This window comes from Silurus meridionalis, chromosome 13 (assembly GCF_014805685.1).
Source record: "Silurus meridionalis isolate SWU-2019-XX chromosome 13, ASM1480568v1, whole genome shotgun sequence".
Taxonomy (NCBI): domain Eukaryota; kingdom Metazoa; phylum Chordata; class Actinopteri; order Siluriformes; family Siluridae; genus Silurus; species Silurus meridionalis.
Window position 1 is genome coordinate 8,572,875 of NC_060896.1, and position 23,711 is coordinate 8,596,585.

The 23,711-nt window shown below is 37.7% G+C and overlaps 1 protein-coding gene across 2 annotated transcripts in view; it reads left to right on the forward strand.

Annotated features, from left to right (window-relative positions):
• srgap1a (SLIT-ROBO Rho GTPase activating protein 1a) overlaps positions 1–23,711 on the forward strand; it is an 89,031-nt gene that overhangs the window by 13,230 nt on the left and 52,090 nt on the right. For both annotated transcript variants that reach the window (XM_046864142.1, XM_046864141.1), the window contains exons 2-3: positions 14,404–14,599; positions 22,237–22,399. In XM_046864142.1, the coding sequence (XP_046720098.1) occupies positions 14,404–14,599; positions 22,237–22,399 (359 nt within the window). The remainder of the gene's footprint in view (positions 1–14,403; positions 14,600–22,236; positions 22,400–23,711) is intronic.

The window sequence follows — 23,711 nt, forward strand, 5'->3', positions numbered from 1 at the left end:
GAATGCAAAATTGCCAGGTTGAAACTGATGACTAAATGATTCTAAATGATGACAGAAAAATGGTGCCACATTAAAAAATGAAAATTAAGCCTGACAAGAAGCTACTGAGATTTCGTACAAATAGTATAGATTGTTTTTCTATTATTAAAAGTTTTTAGATGTTCACCACGTCTCTGAATACCCCACTGCCTCATCTTTCTTGATATCAATTTAAAGATCCCAGTGCTAAGGTACATATTCTGTGCCAGGAGCAAAATTACTGCAGTGATTTCTCAAGATGTTTGTACAACATCTATTTCCTCTGGCCGACATGTTTTTGCTTTCCAAATGCAAAATCTCAGGCTGACTTGATCTGATTAAACTGAATGTTAGGGTAATATTACACAACACACCATCTACTCTGTAATGAGCAGTGAGCCTCAGTGCAGGAAGAGGACTGTGAGGACCAGAGCTGCTGAATCAGAGGGTTGTGGGAGTCAGGAAGAGTCTCAACAGTAGTTTAAATCCAATTAGGATAATGGCTGGATATTTTGTTGCTTATTTCCTCCTGCTCAGTTGCTGGAAATAAAAACTATACATAATGTCTATGAACCCTTTATTTTCTGAGAACTACGTTTTAATTCAGCCATTCATTGATCGCCTGCCTTGTGTGCGTATATATATATATATATATATATATATATATATATATATATATATATATATATATATATATATATATGTGTGTGTGTGTGAGGTTCAGTTTCAGTTGATGGTTTTTGTGTGTTTAGTTTTGTCAATAACTTTCTTTTCTTTTGGCAGCTCATTCCCATTAAAAAGCAAATTGTAAAAAAAATATATATATATATATATATATATATATATATATATATATATATATATATATATATATATATATATATATATATATATAAATTATGTAACATATATTAAAGTTTTTTGTAAAGGTCATGCTCATAACACTGTCATAATGCATTATAAGACAGTACAAATATTTAGAGCATTGATCTAAGGTGTACCATTATTTCTTGTAATAAAATATTCATATTCTTGATTTAGCCTTTCTTGCAAGAGTTTAGATTTTTTTTTGTTAAAGCAGCAACACATGATAAGGATTGGCTCAAGGATCGGCTCTGAGCCCTTTCCTGTTTGCAGTGGTGATGGACTGGTTGACAGACGAGGTCAGACAGGAGTCTCCGTGGACTATGATGTTTGCGGATTGTGATTTGTGGTGAGAGTAGGGGCAGGTTGAGCAGAGCCTGGAGAGGTGGAGGTACACGCTGGAGAGAACGGAAATGAATGTCAGTAGGAGTAAGACAGAGTACATGTGTGTGAATGAGAGGGAGGGCAGTGGAGTGGTGTGGTTGCAGGGAGAAGAGGTGGAGAAGGTGGAGGAGTTTAGTTACCTGGAGTCAACAGTGCAAAGTAATGGAGAGTGTGTTAGAGAAAAGAAGAAAAGAGTGCAGTGATAGCAGGAGTGATTTGTGATAGAAGGAAATCTGTGAGAGTGAAAGGGAAAGTTTATAGGACTGTGGTGAGACCTGAGATGTTGTATGGTTTAGAGACAGTGGCATTGAGTAATAGACAGGAGGTGGAGCTGGAGGTAGCAGAGCTGAAGATGTTGAGGTTTTCGTTGGGAGGGACGACAATGGACAGGATTAGAAACGTGTTTATTAGAGGGACTGCGCATGTAGGACGTTTTGGAGACAAGGTGATGGAGGCGCAAATGAGATGGTTTGGACATGTGCAGAGAAGGGACATGGGGTATTTCGGTAGAAGAATGCTGAGGATGGAGCTGCCAGGAAGTGAGAAAAGAGGAAGACCACAGAGGAGGTTTATGGATGTGGTGAGGGGCGACATGCAGGTAATTGGTTTGGAAGAGGCAGATGTAGAGGACAGAATAGTATGGAGATGATCCGCTGTGGCAACCCCTGACGGGAGCAGCCGAAAAAAAATATATTAAAAAAAGAAGCAACAAATCGTAAATGGTGATTTATTTTTTTAAACAAATTATCACTTTGATGAAAACCTGGATACTGATCCTTTCAAACTACTCGGCCCACAACAACATCTAACAACCTCATGTCTTGGTTTGGATGAGGCTATATTTAAAATTCACTGTTTTGGTTTTCTTATTTAAACCAGAATTTTTGACCGTAGTCTAGACAATTGCACACTAGCTGCGCAGTGTAAAGTAGACTGGTGATGCCAAACACTCTGGAAGCCTTTTCTGAGATCCTCATAGACCAGACTTTCATAGTAAAGACTATTTTGTAAAAAAATATATGAGGACCACCCAACTCACATCCTGATTGTTATCACATTAATTCAATCTGTAGTTGAGGTAGCAGTCGACTGATACGTTTTTTTCTCTGGCCGATGCCGATGCCCCCCCCCGCCCCCTTCAGCTCATAAAATAATTCGGTCTACCTCTACTTTTAAGTCCAATTTCTGCATATTTTAGAATTAAGGATTAAAAACTTTCCAGGATTTTTGTTATCCGTAAATGATGATGTATTGCATCTAATGAATAATTAGGCTTGTGGTTCAGTCCTCACTCTTTCAAATGTTCCTACGCTCTGTGCCCAGATTTTTCTTCCTCGGTGTGCCATCTTCGCAGCATGATTTGCATAAAACCTCACCAAGCCTGGGACTCACAATATAGACATACAGTATTTCTACAATTAGATCTTCATGTTTTTTTTGAAGTGTGAATGTTAAGGGCTGTTGGTTTCTGTTGAGTCAGGATGTAGTGGTTCTGTGACTTTCAGAGCATGTCCATTATGGCCTGTTTTCAGCTTGGTATCCTGAGCCATGTGGATGAAGCTTTCGTTGATGGGTTTAACGGGGTTTGGATACAAATGCATTTGTGTCCTTCATGGTCTTTTATTCAGAAATAGACATGGAAAAGGAGATGCTCAATTAAGGAAAAACTAAAATGCCAAATACATTAAGGTCTTGAGACATTTTGTAAATAGACATTTTACCAAAACAATGTAGATGTTTTTATTTAGACTACTTTTCTAAACTTACCTTCGTTGTCTGCCTGCAAAGAGTATGTTCATCTATCTTTACCAAACACAAAGATAAATGCGATCACAGCCTAAAACAACAAAATCATTGCTACGTAGGTGTGCTCTTCTCATAATTTGAATTACAACACCAATTTGTTTTCCCTTTCAACTTTTACTGTTTTAAGGTGACAAGACTTTAAAACACTGTAGTTTTATTTCTGGTTGATGCACATAATATTTTACTTCAGGGAAACCTGTAGCTTCTTTTATGTAAATTTTATGTCAAAATTCACTTAACAAATGAGAGAAAACATTTGAGTCAAGCCTTAAGTTAAGTCATGAGACCTGCCTGTATATGACTTAAATATGAATAATCCCTTTGTCACTCTTAGAAGAAGATGACCAGGTGCTGATAATCTGAGGAGCTATATTCTGTTGAAATATATATCCAGAATCATGTGTGAGAGATGGTCCTTTGTGTACATGAGTGTGTGTGGTGCAGGTGTTTAAAGAGACTTAGTACAGCACAGGTGTACATATATTGGACAGAATGTGTTTTTGTGTGTGTAAGAGCAGGTAGAATAATAAAACTATGCAGGTGTGTGTCTGAAGGCCCTGCGTGTGGCCTGTTGTGCAGCAGGCGATGAACGTTGGGGAATTTATGAAACCATTCCTCGCTCTAGAGCTTTGGAACAGTTTAGCAGTCTTGATGCTCTCTGAAGTGGTGTGGTTTATGAGGGTTTCTTTTATCCTTTCCAATACCGAACATCCTTTAGATCCTAAAGCATGGATGCATGGATGAGTTTAAGAATGGCTATATATACATTGGGATTTTCTTATAGTGTGACTGGATGACTTGATGCTTAATGTGAGAAAAAGAGCCAATTACAGATCCACCAGCTATTCACTACAGTATAGTTTGCGACAAACCATGACCTAAATGTCCCAAAGAAAATTCTCTTATTGCTGTAACATGTCTTAACAGGCAAGGCTTCAATCTGGTCACAGTTGAGACACGTTCCTGGGGCTGAAATGTGATATGTAGCCTTTTGTTAGCACTCTTTACACTGACATCATTCCCCAAACAAAAGTAAAGTGCGCAGTGTCGTCATGAGCAAACAGCAGAAAAAAAAAGCCTTGGTGTTTTTTTTCTTTTCATTTTTCTTTGTGTGGCACCTGAACTCTCAGTTCTGCTACACCCAATGTACTGAGCAACTAGATTTCCATCTGTTTCCATTATATCCCCAATCAATTAACCAAAACCATTTTCACCAATATATTGAACAGCATCTTATTACAGTGCCGTGTGTAACATTCAGGAGGCAGAGAAGAGCAAAGAGCTGATTTGTATAAGCATTCAATCAGGTTTCTGCGAACCTGCTAAATTAGTGTTGTGGTGGTTCAAAACCGAGAACCTGTATGTGTAAGAATGGAACAGTTAAAGCTCAGACCTCTGTCTGAGAACTTGCTTCTCTTTTTCTAGTTTCCATCCACTCTGACTGAGCAATTTTGCCAAAATTTCAGAATCCAGATGTATAAACGCATGGTGACATGTCACACAAGATATGCAGCTATACTTGCAATCAAAGGAGGTTTTACCAAGTATTTATCAGGGAGTGAATTCTAAGTTAACATTTGTGTCACAATAAAACAATATTTTGCACTTTCAATTGCAAGACTGTGTGAAATAAATGATAAAAAGCACACTGAAGTCAGTTTAAGGGGTATAAGCCAGAAAAAAATCAGAAAAGGACATTGAGAGGGGTGTATTTCTATTAATCTGCTATTACAATTTGTCACATGCTAACACAATGTATTGTTCACGATTTTATTATTTCCAAAGCAGGTCTATTATATTATTGCAAACTAGATCTATTTCTAAATCCTGAAGCTGCTCGGTTTCAACTATAAATGTTAGGTCTGAGTTAGGAGTCAGGCTGACACTGGGAGTTCAGGTAAAGTCTGGATCCAACAAGCTCTTATTCACTGTGCAGCTTTGAGCTTGCACAGCACCAGTTCCAGTGGCATTTCCTCTTGGACACGGTTTGCTATGGAATGCTTACAAACCTGGCTCAGAATAGTTAGAAAAACATGCTCAGTGCAGCAGATATTCACTGTCAATGAATGAGTATAGTTGTCAGTTTCTCTTAAAAATGGCATTGCATTTTTTAGATTCTTTTCAGTTTAACACGTTTTTCTTAAGTAAACAAAATCACAAAAAGGCAGTATTATGATTTGAACATATACAATAATGTTTTGGATAAATTAGAGATGTACTTGTCTTGTTGAAAAGATTCCTATACAGATTTCTCACTACCTTCGCTCACTACATGGCGTGTAATATTACACTCCAGAACCCCAATAGTGTATTAGACATTATGTAATAAATAAAAAAACAATATATATGACTATAATCTGTGATGGGAATGTTGTTTCCACTTCTTTCTCCTCCTCCTTGTCTGTCTACAAGTGTCTATACATGTTCGTGTGCAAGTTACAATAGAAATAACATATTAGAGCAGATGCATATACTTAACATAAATCCTTTTAAGACGTAAAAATACAAAATGTTGTGTTTTGTTTTGTGTCTTTTATGCACAAAATACCTAAAAGACGTTTAATCATTTAGACCTATTTTACCTGAAATATTTATATAGGGTATATTTTATTAACCAGAAGTAAAAGATTAGTTCTGGCATGGTGAAGAATTTTTCTTTTTTACAATTCCAAGTTCTCCGTCAACAGGATGGGGATCGAGGACAACAACTGCAGTATATTTGATGCATGCACAGGACGCCGTCGCTGACCCACTCCCATACTTCCTGTCATCACTCTAGTCATTCTTAGGTACTTCCTAGTCCCGATTTAGCACCGCAGCAGATGGAAAATAATTCAGATCTAAGCGTAGCTGTTTAATTCTAAAGCCCTATAGCCTACTGATAAAAAAAGATATGCAGCGCTACTGTATACCACATGTTTAATCTGGCTGTAATTTCAGCCTCCATCCAATATTTTTTTCTTCATGCATTCGGCTCTCTTCACCTTTCTCTTGGCTGAGGAGTTCACAACCTTGTCCAGCATAAACAGACATGCAGGATATCACACAGCAGCTGAACAAACACCTTTCCTTTCACAATCTGCTTGTTTCTGCCATGTCTCCTTCTGCCGCAGTGCTACTCCTTTATTTGGCTTGGATCTGATGTGTCACCCTTGTTATACACAGTGATTGATCCCCTCTTGCATCTGCTTTAACTGCTCCTGTCTGCTTTCAATAGTAATCACTTAACACTTGGCCCATATGTCTGTTAAGATTAGATGAGGCTTTTGTGCCAAATGGAATCCATATTTAACGGCAAAAAATGTTCTGTTTTTTTCATGATATTTGCTTGCTAATCCAGCTCCAGAAAATAAAAAAAGTGCACCAGTGGACAGTAAACCATAAACCCAATTAGATTTGAGGCCTGCATAAACAGAAGTCTGAAAGATACTTTTCCATTGTTTTTGTGTTTGAGTATAAATGTATGTGTCTGTCTTTATGTGTCAAGTGTATGTCGTTACCTGAAAATATCTCAGGAAATGGCAATGGGCAAGTAGCAATACCCACCTGCTGTTTCTGAAGTAGGCTAGCACTGAGAGACAAATCTTTATCAGAACCCCTGTGTTCAAAAAAGAAAGTCTAGATTAATACAAGTAGAACATGTCTATTAAAACCATGTAAAAAAATGTATCTAGTATACTACATTGTTTTTCACCATTTTATTTTACCTCAGAAACTACTAAAATAGCCTAGAAATTGTAGAAACTTTAACAGACCAGGATTTATGAACTTACTATAGATATGTTTATATAGAAGAAATATGTATTACAAAAAAAGCCTGTGTCCTCATGATATTTTAGTATCAATTTCAATTACTTTTAACTAAATTCAAAGCTTTAAATATAAAAATGTACATATAAACATAAACTATATATATATATATATATATATATATATATATATATATATATATATATATATATATATATATATATACAGTTGTGTTCAAAATTATTCAACCCCCACTGAAATTGATTGTTTTGGTCGGTTTGACATTGATTATGATCATTCAGTCATCCTGCTTACAATTAAATCAAAGAGGCACGTGTAGGTCAGACAAATATAACATAACATTTATAATGAAATAACCACAAATGTCTTTTCTGAGCTCACATCATTATCAGTTTTATTCAACCCCCAAGTGACATTCAATCTTAGTACTTAGTACAACATCCTTTTACAGTTATAACAGCTTTTAAACGTGAAGCATAGCTTGACACAAGTGTCTTGCAGCGATCTACGGGTATCTTCGCCCATTCATCATGGGCAAAAGCCTCCAGTTCAGTCACATTCTTAGGCTTGCGCACTGCAACTGCTTTCTTTAAGTCCCACCAGAGGTTCTCAATCGGATTTAAGTCTGGTGACTGCGATGGCCACTTCAAAATGTTCCAGCCTTTAATCTGCAACCATGCTCTAGTGGACTTGGAGGTATGCTTGGGATCATTGTCCTGTTGAAAGGTCCAACGTCTTCCAAGCCTCAGGTTTGTGACGGACTGCATCACATTGTCATCCAATATCTCCTGGTACTGAAGAGAATTCATGGTACCTTGCACACGCTGAAGCTTCCCAGTACCTGCAGAAGCAAAACAGCCCCAAAGCATGATTGACCCCCCGCCATGCTTCACAGTAGGCAAGGTGTTCTTTTCTTCATAGGCCTTGTTCTTCCTCCTCCAAACATAGCGTTGATCCATGGGCCCAAACAGTTCTAATTTTGTTTCATCAGTCCACAGAACACTATCCCAAAACTTCTGTGGTTTGTCCACATGACTTTTGGCATACTGCAGTCGACTCTTCTTATTCTTTGGGGACAGCAAGGGGGTGCGCCTGGGAGTTCTGGCATGGAGGCCTTCATTACGCAGGGTGCGCCGTATTGTCTGAGCAGAAACTTCAGTACCCACATCTGACAAATCTTTTCTCAGTTCCTCAGCAGTCACACGGGACTTTTCTCCACTCTACGCTTCAGGTAGCGCACAGCAGTCGAAGTCAGCATCTTCTTTCTGCCACGACCAGGTAGCGTTTCAACAGTGCCCTTTGCCTTGAATTTGCGAATGATGCTTCCTATGGTGTCTCTTGGTATGTTTAACATCTTTGCAATCTTCTTATAGCCATTGCCCTTCCTGTGAAGAGTAATCACCTGTTCTCTTGTCTTCCTGGACCATTCTCTTGACCTCACCATGTTTGTAACCACACCAGTAAATGTCTAGAAGGAGCTGAGTATCACAGTCATTTTAAAGCTGCCTAATTGGTGCTTATTAGGCTTTATTGCTGCTCCCTGATATCCACAGGTGTTTTCAATACCTGATTGAAAACACTTCATTGAACCTCTGTTCTTCAGAGTGGTAGTCTTTAAGGGGTTGAATAATTATGTCAATGAAGAATTCACAAAAGAAACATTTACTACTGTATTACAAAACTAATTGATGTCATTTTAGTTGCATATGGTTCTTTAAGAAGTCCTTGTAGGATTTCATTCTGAATACAATTACAAATGTACACTAAATTCTAAAACCATTTACAGCCATTTATATATATATATATATATATATATATATATATATATATATATATATATATATATATATATATATATATATATATATATATATATATATATATATATATATACACACATTAACAGCAATTACTAGCATTGGTTAACTTAACTAGGCAGCTATATAACTGCTAGTAAAATACCTTGTCTTATCACAGCTAGACACAAGTGATATTTCAGTTTTAAAATGTTGATTTGCATCGTAACTGTCTCACCAGTTTAATTGAACTAAATCAAAGCCATATTCTACACATATACATGTGCAAAAATCACTAGTATTACCTGACTTAGCCAATGAGGTACCTAACTGCTAGTAGACTAGCTCATATTTACAGCTAGATATACCGTATCTCACAAAAGTGAGTACACCCCTCACATTTCAGCAAAAATCTTAGTATATCTCCTCAAAGTACAATATTATAGAAACTAAAATTGGATATACTTTAGAGTAGTCAGTGTGTATGAGTGAATTGTACTCATCACCAAATTTTACAAGATTTATATGGCCTTTTTCAAGCACACAAAAACATGTATATGAATAGGACATGTGGCTTTGCATGGCTACACAACGTACAGCTGTTATCACTTAGGGTGTGCTCACTTTTGTTGCTAGCTATTTTTACAATAATGGCTGTATATTTAGTTATTTTCAGTGGACAGTAAATCTATACTGCTATACAAGCTGCACATTGACTACTCTAAAATATATCCAAGTTTCATTTCTATAGTATTGCTCCTTGAGAAGAAATACAAAAATGGTTGCTGAAATGTGAGGGGTGTACTCACTATTGTGAGATACTTTAAGCTGTATTTCAGTAACAGCGTTATGACTTTGATTGGCTAAACAGCTAGATCACTGCTAATAAACTAGCTTGCTTTTATCACAGGCACACAGAAGTAGTTCAATTTAAAATAAAAGACGAATTCATTTATGACCGATAATGTTTTTCTGACTTAATCCAATGTTTTTAAATATACAATAGCATAATATACTTTGTTAGCTAGTGCTTTCTAGCTTTTTGATTATAAACTAGTTGTCATTTGTCATAAGAAGACTGTCCCAAAGTGTTAGATCACTTTTTTAATCTCAGGGTACTCCTCATGGTCATTTATGTTCGTAATCAACTATGGGAAATTTGGTATGTTTAGAGTATCTTTTGCTATTGTTTTGTATTATTCATAGACCTAATGTGCTAAATGGACAGTGGTTTGGTACACATCGGTTGTCATCTCTGTAAAATAGGTCGATACAGTAACAACAGTTTCCATGCATGAGCTTAACCACAGAAAGGGCTATAATGGTCTCCTCTTATGGATTTAGAAAATGAAATCCCAAGACGTTAAGAAGCTAAGCCGTTAGCAGGAAGCCACACTTTGTCAAAACACTGTAAAAATTTTTTGCTTTGGTTTTTTTTAAATGTAACTGCGCCACTATACGACATATCTTCTACGTTTCTTGTTTCATAGTTGCATTTGTCGCTATAAAAAGTAAGTAATAACAAAAGCCTTTAAAATGGGTAGTTTTATTAGCATTAGTAATGTCTCTATATTTATTATTGACCTGTAGTTGACCCAAGTGTGACTTGGAGCCAGATTTTGTCTTACATTTCGACTGAAATGTGACTGAGCGTGTTCTGTTATTAAGTATCACATGCCAAAGCATTGATGGGAATTCCCTGAAATGTGATGAGTCAGTTTTAAAATTTCTCTCTCTTGTTCTCATTTCATTGCATTAAAATTTTCCATTCTGAAAGTTAGGATAACAACGTATGTTATAATCATGTCGTTTTTATTTCAGGAAAAACACAATTTTCTTTAAAACCGCGTTTTTAGATGTTTGTCTGAATTTGACAATGTGTCTATGATCTTTTAAGAACATAAATAAAAATAATGAGTTGCTGTTCTGTATATCTAGAAATGCATGCCTATACATACAGAGATAAAGCTCCATATATCTTGGTAAAATGTGTTTTTTTTTTTTGCTTGTTTTCTTTTTTAATGCATTTCTGAAGCTTCATTAAATATATATATTTATACATGTTTTTTCATTCAACGCACATTGACCCAGCACTCCAAAACTTTTGACCCTTTGAGCAGATTTTAACAGTTGTCAATGAGTCTGACATTGTAAAATAGCTGGGTTTGTGGATTTTTTTTGTGCGGATTCCCTGCAGTGTTGTAAAGCAGAATACGGTGCTGAACATCCTGCTGCATTAAGTGCGTGACTGCTATTTCAGGTGCTACTGGTGAAATTCTTTATGTTAAGAAATTTGGGGATTTTATAGCCCAGATAACTATTAGCATATACCTACATGAGCTGTCTAGATTCTGTGAAAAGTGTGTTTCTGTTCTGAATTTCATCTTTTAGTGATCTAACTGGGGAAAAAAATACTTCACTGATTTGCACTGTTGACCTGGAATTTTACAACGGTTTAGCTTAATGACAATGTTCGCTCTTTTTTAATGGAAAGAAAGCACTTCCCAACTAAAGGTTTATGCCCAGGCCTTATCAATGCTTCAGTGGATTGTATCATCTGGATATTGTTGATTTGTATTAGAGAACTGCTCTGGTAATAATGAAGATAACAGTAGCCTGTTGAAACATCGTATTTGAAGTTATAGTGTACCGCTGTAGAAGTATAACGATTAATAGTCCCATTATTCTCCATCACTTTTGGTTCATTAGGGAATATCTGGATTATTGCAAATCTGTTTTGTGCATGAATTTTTTTTTTGCTGCGGTAGAAATAAAGTGCAGCTTTACTTTTCTTAACAAAAAAACACCTTTTTATTATCCGGCACATCTGCTATCAGAGGAATAGTCGAGTGGCTACTCAAGACCTTTTTCCCATGATTAAAGGGGTGGTGGCTTGTTTCCCTTTGTTAAGTGTGGCCTTCAAAGGCGATACATCAGCTACTATTCTTAGGAACAAACAGCTTTTTTTGTTCAAGCATCAGGTGCTACTATAATGTCCATCAAGTGGACATGGTCTTACTAGACACCTCTCGGTCCCCAACCTTTTTTTGCTTCATAGACCAGTTTTACGCAAAACTATTTTTACATGGACTGTGGTTGGGGGGTGGTGTAGAAGTCCGTGGGGGTTCTGGGTGGTCCGTATATCGTCACGCTCAATAATGTGCATGTTATATCACTATTATTTGATTTTAATTGAAATTGGCACAGGTGGAAGTGGTCATTTTTAGAATTTTTCTAAATAAAACACCCTGCAGACTACAAAGTTAATAAAAATTATTAAGTTTTTATTTTTCTGTGGGGCCCTGTACCAGTCCCTGATTTAGAGTACACTGGCAATCCAGTTACAAGGTTGACTCCCACCAACCTAAACTGCTTGATTTCTCATATTTTTCAGCTCTTTTGAGCTATCTACTTGTTTTTTAAATTCAGAGTTGGATTTTTGCACTACAGGTCACTTACAATTCTTGTTTGTGTAGGACTGGATGGGCGCACAGGTGTCCTCAACTGTCTCTGTTTGAAGTAGATCACAGGGGCTTTGATCATGAAAACACACACACACACACACACACACACACACACACACACACACACACACACACACACAAACACACACAGGCACTATGACACCGCACAGATGTTTACCATACAGGTGACCTCATGGGTCGAGGAATTTTCTTTGTCTCTAAGGGGTACTTGATACCAAGAGGTGATGAAGGACAAGAAAGGCAGAGTAAACCTTAAACCAGTGCTTTGAAGTGGAAGTAATCTGGTCCAATTTTCTATTTAGAATTGTAAAAATGTTATCACCACTGTTTTGTCTGTACTATATTGATAAATATGTCTGTTTCAGGGTTGTTTGCCATTTATCTGGGTAATTTACTATTATGTACACACAAGATTCCGGTGATTTGACTTGCCTATTAAATGTTAAATCCACAATATTTTATGTGCTACTTCAAATTAGCAGTTTATCTTCATTTAAAATGCAACTCAAAGGCAAAAGGCTGTAGAGTTCCTGCTTCAAAAGCTAAAATGTAAAGCACATGCTATATGTACAGGGACTATCATAATTGCCTGGCTTTTCTTAAGTTACAATTCTTTTCAATTCCTTTTCCCCGCAATAGTTTTATCGTGAGTCATTGATTCAGCAGTAACGGCAAGATGCAAAAAAAGTAATCACAATCTTTTTCTTTTAAAATTTAGATTTTGGATGCTGATGTTCATTTCTCACTGCTTGTGTAATTAGCCCAGAATCTTTACTGGGAGCTGACACTTTCATCTGGTTTCATGCAGAACCCTTTGCTGGCTTCCTTTAGGCCATGCCTGCATTCATGCAAGGATTTGAATAAATCTTGTTTAAGGTTCATTGGCTGATCTTAAAATGACTACATCTGAAAAAGATAAACAGAGTAGTCTGAAGATAACGATAATAGTACAATTATCTTACTTTGACAGTTACCGGATTACTTAAGTGCCATGTGAACTGCGTTCTCTGATATATCAAGGTGATTTGACTTCCAGAAATCCATTAGGGAATTTAAAATCCAATGAATTAGCTTTTCCAGCTTTCTGATGTCATGCCTATGTATTTACTACCATCAGTATCATGATTTATAAGAGATCTAAGTTCTGTATTTCCTGGCTTAAATCCTTGTTGTCTGTGACAGTAAATGTAGCCGCTTTATTAATTACCCTGAATTAGCTTAGTTAAAAGCCTCAAGATATCCAAAAAGTTTTTACTCCCTTTTTATTTATTTTTTTTAAACACAGGCTTTTTTTAGATCACTTTATTAATTTGTTTCCTCCCATAGTCGATATGTCAGGGTCTGACATGGCACGTTATGGGAAATCCATTAAACATGACAGGCCACTCAGGGGATATGCAAGAGCAATTGCACTCAGTGTGTTTAGTGCAGTGTGGAGCTGTGGGGCTTCTGGGAGTCACAGCCTTAATGAACTCAGTTCTTTATATTCTTTATGGCAGGTGAGCTGTTAGCTAAAAAAAGCTCCTGTTAAATGTAGTAATGTCTGGTTACCTTGCACGCACACTGTGACTCTTGACTAATACGTAAAGACAAAAACACACAAGTGATGATCAAGGCAGCTATGTGAGAACATGGTCTTAGCTTTGATGGTGTTCAGTTATTCAGATAAAAGCAGCTACTTGAGAGGCATGTACAAACCTGTTCCTCACTGACATCTATGATATATATTTTAATGTGTTAAACGCTTTATTACTTTATTTATTGCACTTGTTTCATTGGCGTTGCATTTGTACATCTTCCTAGATGTATATTGTTTCAAACGTTTGTTGATTGTTTTGTTTTTATTGCATGTTAGGTGTCCTTGAGTGTCATGTGAGGTGCCTATAAATAAAAAGTATTATTTATTTTATTATTATTTCACTTTACGGTTGTATGCAACACATCTTGACACTCGATAAAAATGCTAGCCTAACTTACTGTTTAGCACAATTTAGAAATTATTCTGACCAAGGACTCACTGTTATGAGGTAAATTAGTTTCTTTGATAAGAATTGCAATCCTAAATTTATTCAGCTTTTATTTATACTAATGCACTTAACTACCAAACTAGCTAGTCATACATTGTTACATCATTCTAGCTATTACTGATTTTTTTAGCTCGGGTTAGTTTGCTGGCCGTTTGCTGGCAAACACGCCGGAGCTTTTCGAGCTAGCTAATAAATGTAAGATTTATCTACATCTGAATGTTTGGACTGACATTTCCCTTTGTCTGTGTGTAGAAATTCGAACTCAACTGGTGGAACAGCAGAAATGTATAGAGCAGCAGACTGAGATGAGGGTCCAGCTTCTGCAGGACCTCCAGGACTTCTTCCGCAAAAAGGCCGAGATTGAGATGGAGTATTCTCGTAACCTGGAGAAGTTGGCTGAACGCTTCATGGCCAAGACTAGAAGCACTAAGGACCACCAACAATACAAGTGAGTGCTGTGTTTTGTTAGCACTTTTTACTTTCCAGATTTCCAGACACCCCAAAATCAGAGTTTTGGAATATTTTGTGCATTTTAACGTTGTTTAAGTTATTCGTTATTCGCATGTTACTATTACATGTATGTTATTAAATAAATACTTTTGCTGGTCTTTTATTTTCTCATGGTATTACTGAGCAAGAATGATCAAAAAATGTACTTCTTGTGAATAGAAATCAGTCGACCCAACTTTGGAACCATCTATAAACTAGTTTCTTACGGCGACAACAAAATATTTGCTACTATATGCAGAATGTCAATCAATCCTAAATTTACTGAATATATTTTTCCCTCTTAAAGGTTTTCCATGAGTGAAAACGCTGAGCCACAACTCGGTAAAGCTGCTAAAGTGCTTTTAAAGCAAGCCTGTGGTGTTTTTGTCCTGTCTCAGTACACTATTGTCAAGAAGAAGGCATACATTTGCATGATGTTTAAACTGGTTGGATAGGAAATATCTAACGGCTGTTTGCTTTAGGCTTTTGTAAATAGAGCAGACGGCTTGCTGCCGACCCAAATGAGTCTAGCATCTGTGAGTCTGACTGTAACGGCCATGAGTCTCCGTTTTCATTGTGTGATATACTGGCCTGTCAGAGTAGAGGCAGTCCAAATACTGATGCAGTCCATTTGAATACGTGTGAAACTCCTGGAGATGGGAAGCCAGGCTTGTCCTGCCTCAGGCATAGGCGTATATATAGAGTAGAAAAAAACCTTGGGAACAAACACCATGTCTTCTATGGCTTTCTATTGTAGAGCAAGTCTTGAAAATGCTGCTATGAATAAAGACTTGATTCAACTTTATAATGTTTTTGCCAAAAAGTTGTGTTACTAGATATTAAGATCAGTATATTTATTTATAATGTCTTAAGATACATACATATATACATATACATGTGTGTGTGTGTGTGTGTGTGTGTGTGTTGAAAAGTCCCATGTTTTTCATATAAAAGGCTAAAAAGTTAGTGATTTGTATAGTAGTAAAAAAATGTATATGGTAGTGATGTACAGTGAGTGACAGCTTGTTAACTGCAAGAATATTGTAAAAGAAACAAATGTTTGTGATTGTTGTAGATTGCTAATAAAGTTAATAATGTTCATAACATAGACATGTTTGATCAAGTTTGAGCCCTAAACAAAAGGTCAGCATAACAATTCAGATGTCCTTGAATTACACAAAAGATGATTTAAGTCTTGTTTGGTCTTCATAGTCATCTCCTGATGTAATTATATGACACTATGTACCAACAGTAATCCTTAGTGTTTCCTTACCTGAGTGTTTCCTGATTCAAAAAAGATCATTTGTCAACAGTACATCCCCCAAAAAAGAAATCCAGTGGTAGCTATACTTTGAAGTACAGTGTACCACCTTGAAGCTCAGTGGGTTTTTGTTTTGTTTTGCAAAAGGGTTTTTCCTTTTCTGGTTGTTGAAACAAGTTGTCCACCAGGCAACAATGAATAATAATATGAAACACTGAAAGCCCCGACATGAAATCTTCTTGTCCCGGCCACCCAGGCTGCTGATGCGTCCCCACACCCCATATATGGATCTTGCTAATGCCATGGTTTCATCCAGAGAAAACATTTAAAAACTGCATAAAACACCCACAAAACATAAACTTTTTTTATGTTTGTACTGCATTAATGATTTAATGAAAATTGCAAATCCCAAGCTCAATTGACAATATTGCATGATAAAGGTGAAGGTCAGTTTTGAATTGAGAATAAGATTAAACATACACTGCTTTTCTGTATGTGTGAAGGTCTGCAAAGACGACCGGTGGAGCTGTGCATTCTATTGCAAGGTCGTCTCTGTTGTCATTCATTTGGTAAGATCGGATGTAAGGAAATCCGCCTGAGGAATTCAAACGAACTTGTCTAGTGTCCCACTGACAACTTCTAAGTTTTGTCTTTGGAGCGCGGTACGTTGTCTCATGTGAACACACTTCCTTATGTTTGCGTAAAGCTACTCTGAACCTGCATACACATACACACACAGACAAACATGCACCAACAGGGAGAAAAGAGGCAGCTGGATCAGCAGAGCTATGGTGTTCAATAGTTAGTGTTCTTCTATAGCCAAGTGGTGGCCTCATCCACAGAGGGGGGCACAGCTGTTTGCTGAACTAACACATCCGGCTCTGTTTGTTCAGGGAGGTGTGCTGGGATGGGGATGGCAACGATCTGATTATGTTCCAAGTCTTTCTCCTTCACTACCTCCTAGAGACTTCACAAAGATTCTAGATTCTGTGTGTGTGTGTGTGTGTGTGTGTGTGTGTGTGTGTGTGTGTGTGCGCGCGCGCGCAACACGTTTTATGATATCTGGCCTACAAGTTATGTTCATTTAAGGGATTTTGTGTTGTACTTATTGTTTTGGTAACAGCCATATTGCATATATTATTGGCTGCATCTTCACAATGTGACATTCTATGGTATAGTATATCCGCATGTGTTTTTAATAAGCTGGCAATCCACTTTGCTAAATCCTCCACTAAGCACTCTATACTGGGTCTCTGAGGATCAATTAGCTGCCATTAGTGCATCCACAGGTTCTGGCTATTTCACCCTGTCATCCATTAACTGTTAAATGTAGTTCCTTTACTGTAGGTAAGGATCAAAAGTAAATTACTAATATCAAAAATGGCATCTACATTTTTTTTTTTGCTTTGTTGTGACGGACTTTGCAGCAGCGATGAAGCTCTTGAAGTAAAGCAGAAAAAAAAGGCTAGCTAAGGAAAGATCGCATCTGTTGCACCAGTGTTAGCACTCATCTGACTTTTATGCAATCATGTTTTTCTTTTTTTGATAGTGCAATTTTGTTGGTAGACAAACTTCAAGGTATCGCAAGAGAATGTGGTATTTTTTTTTTATCTCTGTAAATGTGCTCAGCTACACCAGCTTTTACAGCAGAAGGCCATTTGACTGACATTGCAGTTTTAAACAAGCTTTTATCAAATCCACTGAGTCAGATTTTTCTGAAGAATGAAGCCAGCAAAGTGTACAAACGTTTTGGGAGTATGTGAGGCCGAGGAACATGAAACATTTCTTAACTTTTACACAAATGTGAGCAGATATTACTGTCAACTAACTGCCACTATGCAGACTATGGATTTTTTAACTGATAGATTTTGTCTAAATCTTTACAGTGTTCAGCTGTTACTGACTGGCCAATAGCATTAAACTGTAAATTATTGCCAAGTTGGATTTTACCCCAAGAGGATGTTTTGCCGCAGTGGTAAACCTCTACCGTTTTTCTTGTTCTTTTGACCTGTCAATGCAGTGGTTGTGAAAGAACATGTCAAAGCATGTTTCAAATCTTAGATAGCTGTTCCCATGTTTGGTTTTCGAAAACCTTTGCCTGATTTGACTAATCTGATAATGAACAGTCATCTCACAGGAGCTGTAAATTTTACCGAGAATTTCTGCAAAAGAATTTCATACTTTACCATTAAGAGGTCATTTGAATGACAATGCAGACATACAGTCATAGTCTGACATACAGTGAATAACACTGATTATCTCTTCATCATGGCACTTGTTAGTGAGTGGGAAATGTATGCAGCAAGTGAACATTTTGTCCTCAATGTTGATGTGTTAGAAGCAGAAAAATTGGGCAAGCGTAAGGATTTGAGTGAGTTTGACAATGGGGCGAATTGTGACGTCTAGACGACTGGGTCAGAGCATCTCCAAAACTGCAGCTCTTGTGGGATGTTCCTGGTCTGCAGTGGTCAGTATCTATTAAAAGTGCTCCAAGGAAGGAACAGTGGTGAACCGGCGAGAGGCTCATTGATGCACGTGGGGAGCGAAGGCTGGTCCGTGTGGCCCGATCCAACAAACGAGCTCCTGTAGCTCAAATTAATGAAGTGAATGCTGTTAATGCTAAAGGGTCAGGACTGTTTTGGCAACAAAAGGGGGACCAACACAATATTAGGCAGGTGGCCATAATGTTGTGTTTGGTTATGGCCATTATGTTGCCTGTTCGTTGTATACCTGAGTTTTCTTTTTTTTTTTTCTCACTAACAGTTTTTAACAATAACTTTTAAAGATGGGAATCTATGAGCTTGTTATCTGTATCTGCCCTAGTAAGCTTTTTCTTTCTGGAAATCAGTACATTGAAGTGCTGATCCATGTGCAACCATTATGAGGCACTCCATATGCAGATATAAACAATGTGCAGAACATGGCTACTTCTAGACTTGGGTTTGAGATTCATTGATGAGATAGAGGTGACCGAAAATTGCCTTGCACGGTTAGTTTGCTTGCCTTTAGGATGTTTTGTTTCCTTTGAGTGTGTGGCAAAAGACTCTGGGAAGCCACTGGTTGTCACAGCAAGATGGAATGGTCAGGTCAGAAGTTCATCTCATAATGGAACAAAGCTGCCACTGCTTTCTCAGAGAGCACACTGACTGATCATCGCTTATATTCAGGCAGAGTTCAGTGTTTGTATTCCAAACCAAATTTGTTGTCACGGGTGGCTTGTGACCATGGCTAATTTGGCGAGGCAGGCAGGACAACGTTATTTAAAAAGTCGTTCAATACAGATACAGTTTGATGATCAGTCTGAATATTTTTCATATGACACTACCACAGCTGTTTATTTTGCGTTGTGAACCAGAGAAAAAAAAAACGTGTGGACAAAGGTGAAACACTGTAGGTTGGGATCTTGACGGTTTCTATAACTTGAATGTTAGATAAACCGTCATGGCTGTGCCTTCCCCATTGTTTACTCACAGTTAGACAGACACCTTAGACATGGTGAACGAGCAGACCTGTTGTCCTTGCCGGCACTAAATTCAGACAAAAATGTGATGATCTCTGACAAGTTTGTGATGGCACCGTTGTCCTTTTGTTCGATTTCTGTGTGCCAAAATGTATCTCCTACAGCTTCAACCAAAGGTTAAGCAGGGTTTTACTTCACTAAGCAGCTTTGTCACATGCTTTCCATATGTTTTGCTGTATAAAAGAAAATTCCCCAGTGCCTACCTACTCAGGATACTGACCGAGTTTCTTAAAAAGGTTTTATGGTAATTGCCATCTGACCAAGCTTGCTTTTGATGCCATAATTCTCGCAGTCTGAAATCTCCTTCTGCAAAGTGTGCTTCTCCAGGCTTTTAGTTCAATTAGATTATCCATTTCATCCAGTCTGGCATGACTGATTTCCCTCCCTGTGCTTTTTTTTTAAAACTTTGAGGATTGTTTCTCATCACCTTGAATTCTGTTATTCCTTTCAAAAGGTCCACTTCCTGTTTTTGCTTTAAATGATGTGGTGTTCATACAAGTATGACTGAAAATGTCCACTCGGCTGCATTCTGTCTATGTGGCATGTGGATGTCCGTGTCATACGGTTCAGGGCTGGGATGTGTTGACCCACCTGTTGTGTTGACACGTGCTGCCTGTTTTGGAGTCGCTGGGCCCTTGACCAAAGGTTATTCTGCTGTTTAATTCATAGTGAAAACGCATGATGAGGAAACAGCAATACCTCTGCAGATGAATGCAAAAGGGCACAGTTACATGGAGAGACTATGTGAGAAACTACCTATGTACAATGAAATGGGGATGAAGTAGGTTTGTAACGGTGCACGTCTTCATACTGAAATTAGCCAAGGAGTTTTATGGTTCTTGGTTGTAAGAGTTTAATAAATTGTGCACAATTATGTGTATTTAATTGTGCAATAAATGCATTTAAAGCAGAGATGGGAAGTAACAAAGTACAACTATTTAGTTACTGTACTGTTTATCTCTACTTTTACTCAAGTACATGCTTTGTGTACTCCTCCACTGCATAGGTGTTTGGTGTGGTTGATGTACCCTGCGGCAATGATACAGCATTATCAGTAACCACAGCATTACCTAGTTTTCATAGTTACCTAATTTTCATTCAAGATGATTCCTGACTAGCTAACTTGATAGGAAGATGTCCACACATCCACACACAGTTCTTTTAGCTCACAGTGTGGCATCAAAGGTTCATTGAAGCTTAAATGAACACAAATCAGTGCGGTGACTGATGTGTTATGATTAGCCAATCAGGAAGAGCTTCAGGGCTTTTATATCTCCATATAACCAAATTCATGTAAATCACATAGAAACATCTAGCATCGGTGAGCAACAACATGTGACTTGAGCAAAGATTCTGGACAGACATGCACAAGTCTATTTGATTTAGTTTAAGTCGAGTCATTGTAAAACAAAGAGAATGAGTCAGATTTTTAGTGGCACAGTTTAGTTTGCTCTGTGGCTTCCATTGTCAGTTTTGAAACTCATAAACAGAAAAAAGAAATTGCAAGCATTTTAATTGACATAGCAAACATAACCCCAATAGGGTCTCTAATGGCGTGTGCTCTGGCCTAAGGAGTGGTTTAGATTATGCTGAGGAAGTACTAAACAGAGACAGAACACATTACACACAAGTGAAACATTCTCTAAACTAAACCGGATTCAAAAGCTTTAAAGCGCTGTAAATGTTCATCTTTCCTTATCACAGTTTTCCACACAACCTCAAAATATTCCCTTAGCAGAATAAATAAATGCCCTTTAATGGAATTCACATATCTGATCTGAAGATGTTACCTTGGCCTGTGTAGAATTCATATATTTCCCAATAACTCCGTGCCATACTGCTGTATATTGGCTTCTGTAAACAGCTCACTGTATTTGATTATTTATTAAATTGGGGCAAAGTTAAAAACTATGCTGGTATTCTTTCTGGTGTTTGTCTCCCTGTTTGATAAGTTTATAACATAATTAAAAAATGAACATGAAAAGAAATCGGAAAACAGTAATCCCCGCTTTACCACGGTTCGGATCTCGCACCACCGGTTTATCGCGTAGATTGGCACATAACTAATTAGCTTAGCTGATTTTCCCGGCCTCTCGTGGATTGCAGGAGAGATCAAAAAATGTATAGGGAAATGTTTTTATAGAGTTTTATGTTGAAATAATGAAATGTATTAATAAAAATATAATTATTAATAATAAAATGAAGTGAAATGTTAAGTGTACAGTACATGTGCTCACTATGAATGTAATACTGTATTTCTACAAATTTACACAAAATTCATCTCTCTATGTTCTTGCAAATGTTTTCTGTGTGTATTTAAAGTGTGTGGGAGGATGATTTACGGCTTTAACAAAAAAACGTTAACGGAACGGGGATTGCTGTATGATTAATTTTACTAATTGGCAAAAAAAAAACTGTAGCTCCCACTTTTTAACGCAGTGTATGCATCCCAGAGGCTTTTATAGCAATTTTGAGAGGTGGAAGGAAACCAGAGAGCCCAGAGGAAACCCATTGACATACAGAGAATATGTAAAATACACACAGATAGTAACCGGAGCTTAGATCTGAACTGGGGCTGACTGACTGTTAATAATATGTAATTTAAAAAGTTTGGTCTCATTCTGCTTAAAGGATGTAAAAGTATATATGCTTGTAACAGATAGTAGAAAAATAAACGTGGGAAAAATGATAATTGAGTGGCAAAACTTTTTCCTAAATTGTCTAAATAATTGTAATGATCATATATTTCTATATTAAGTGAAATAATTGCCTTGTTTTCAATTTCAACATTTTATTTCTCTTTCTTTGTCTGCAGAAAAGACCAGAACCTGCTTTCCCCAGTGAACTGTTGGTATCTGCTGCTGAACCAAGTGAGGCGAGAGAGTAAAGACCACGCCACTCTGAGTGACATCTACCTGAACAATGTGATCATGCGCTTCATGCAGATCAGCGAAGACTCAACACGCCTTATGAAGAAGGTTAGAACTCTGGCTGTCCTGCTTCCTCAACGGACAGACCAAAAAGCAAACAAAACGTACACATAAAAGCAGTATGCGTCTTTACATTCATTCAGTTTCCTGGTGCTCAACTGAGCTGCAGAGGCTCCCATGTGGAATCACATCCGCCATTTGGTCTCTTTTAGGTTTGCCCTTTGTTTGGTCTGTGTTCCTTTTAAGTAACTCTCACCATGTCCCTTATACACACCAGACATCTGTTCTGTGCTGTGATATTCAAAGGAATAGAAAATAAAATACCACCCACTCTAGACACGACTGCCCTTTCTGCACTTGGGCCTTTGTGAAGCAGGATCATGTGCCTGTGCTTTTTGTGGGTTTTTGCCTTTCTTTTTAAACAGTGCCAGTATTCTCTTGTCAGAGTCACAAGGTGGGTCCGACCATATGGTCGGTTGTGGTTCCACTTTTAAAGCGAACCTTTAATCATGGTTCCGCTTTAGCCAGTTGACGTCTGTGGCCCTTTTTTTTTTTCAGGAAGGAGTTTTTTTTACGATCCTGCGCTCTCGTATCACAAGTTGACCACAGGAACAAATTACAAGGCAGGGAGATAGTTAGAGTCAATGGGGGTAACTGATGAGCTGGGCTGTAAGGCCTCAAGGTGGGGGAAAACTAGCGGGTCCTTTCCAGAGCAGGAAAAATACTAGCTTTCTCTTGACATGAGCCAGAATGCCGTGCTCCACTCTTACCGTTTCCCTGGTGTGATTCAAAGGTACTTATTATTGTGTGGGATGTTGAGGGGCCTATGACAAAGGAAACAGATGTGCCAAGTGTGCACCACAGCTGCTTTTAGCACTATGACTGGCTGATACTGGTGCACAATAACAGAGATTGAAGACTCATGAGTCATTATTTTACTGTACATGAGAATACTTGTGTAGCATGGTCACAGTTACTAATTGTTATCCTCATTTTTTATGCTCGATTCCCTTTCCTCAATGTCTTCAGCTCGGCCGTTTGTTGTCGCTTTTAGGGTTGTGACAGAGCACTTGTAGGGCAAAGACAGTAGGTTTGTACTTCTAAATTGCCTTGAGTCTCATGTGTCATGCTTAGAAATTTATAGCAGGGTTAAAAGTATCCGCACACTGTAATCAGTGCTCTCTCGGTTTGCTTTGAGCACAACATAGTTTCAGTTATGATCCTCACACACAGGCTTTCATACACACAGCTGGCTTACTCACACACTTAATCTGTATGTGTGTATGTGTTTGTGTTGGAAAGAGAGAGAGAGAGAGAGAGAGAGAGAGAGAGAGAGAGATCAGGTCAGCTAACAGTGTGT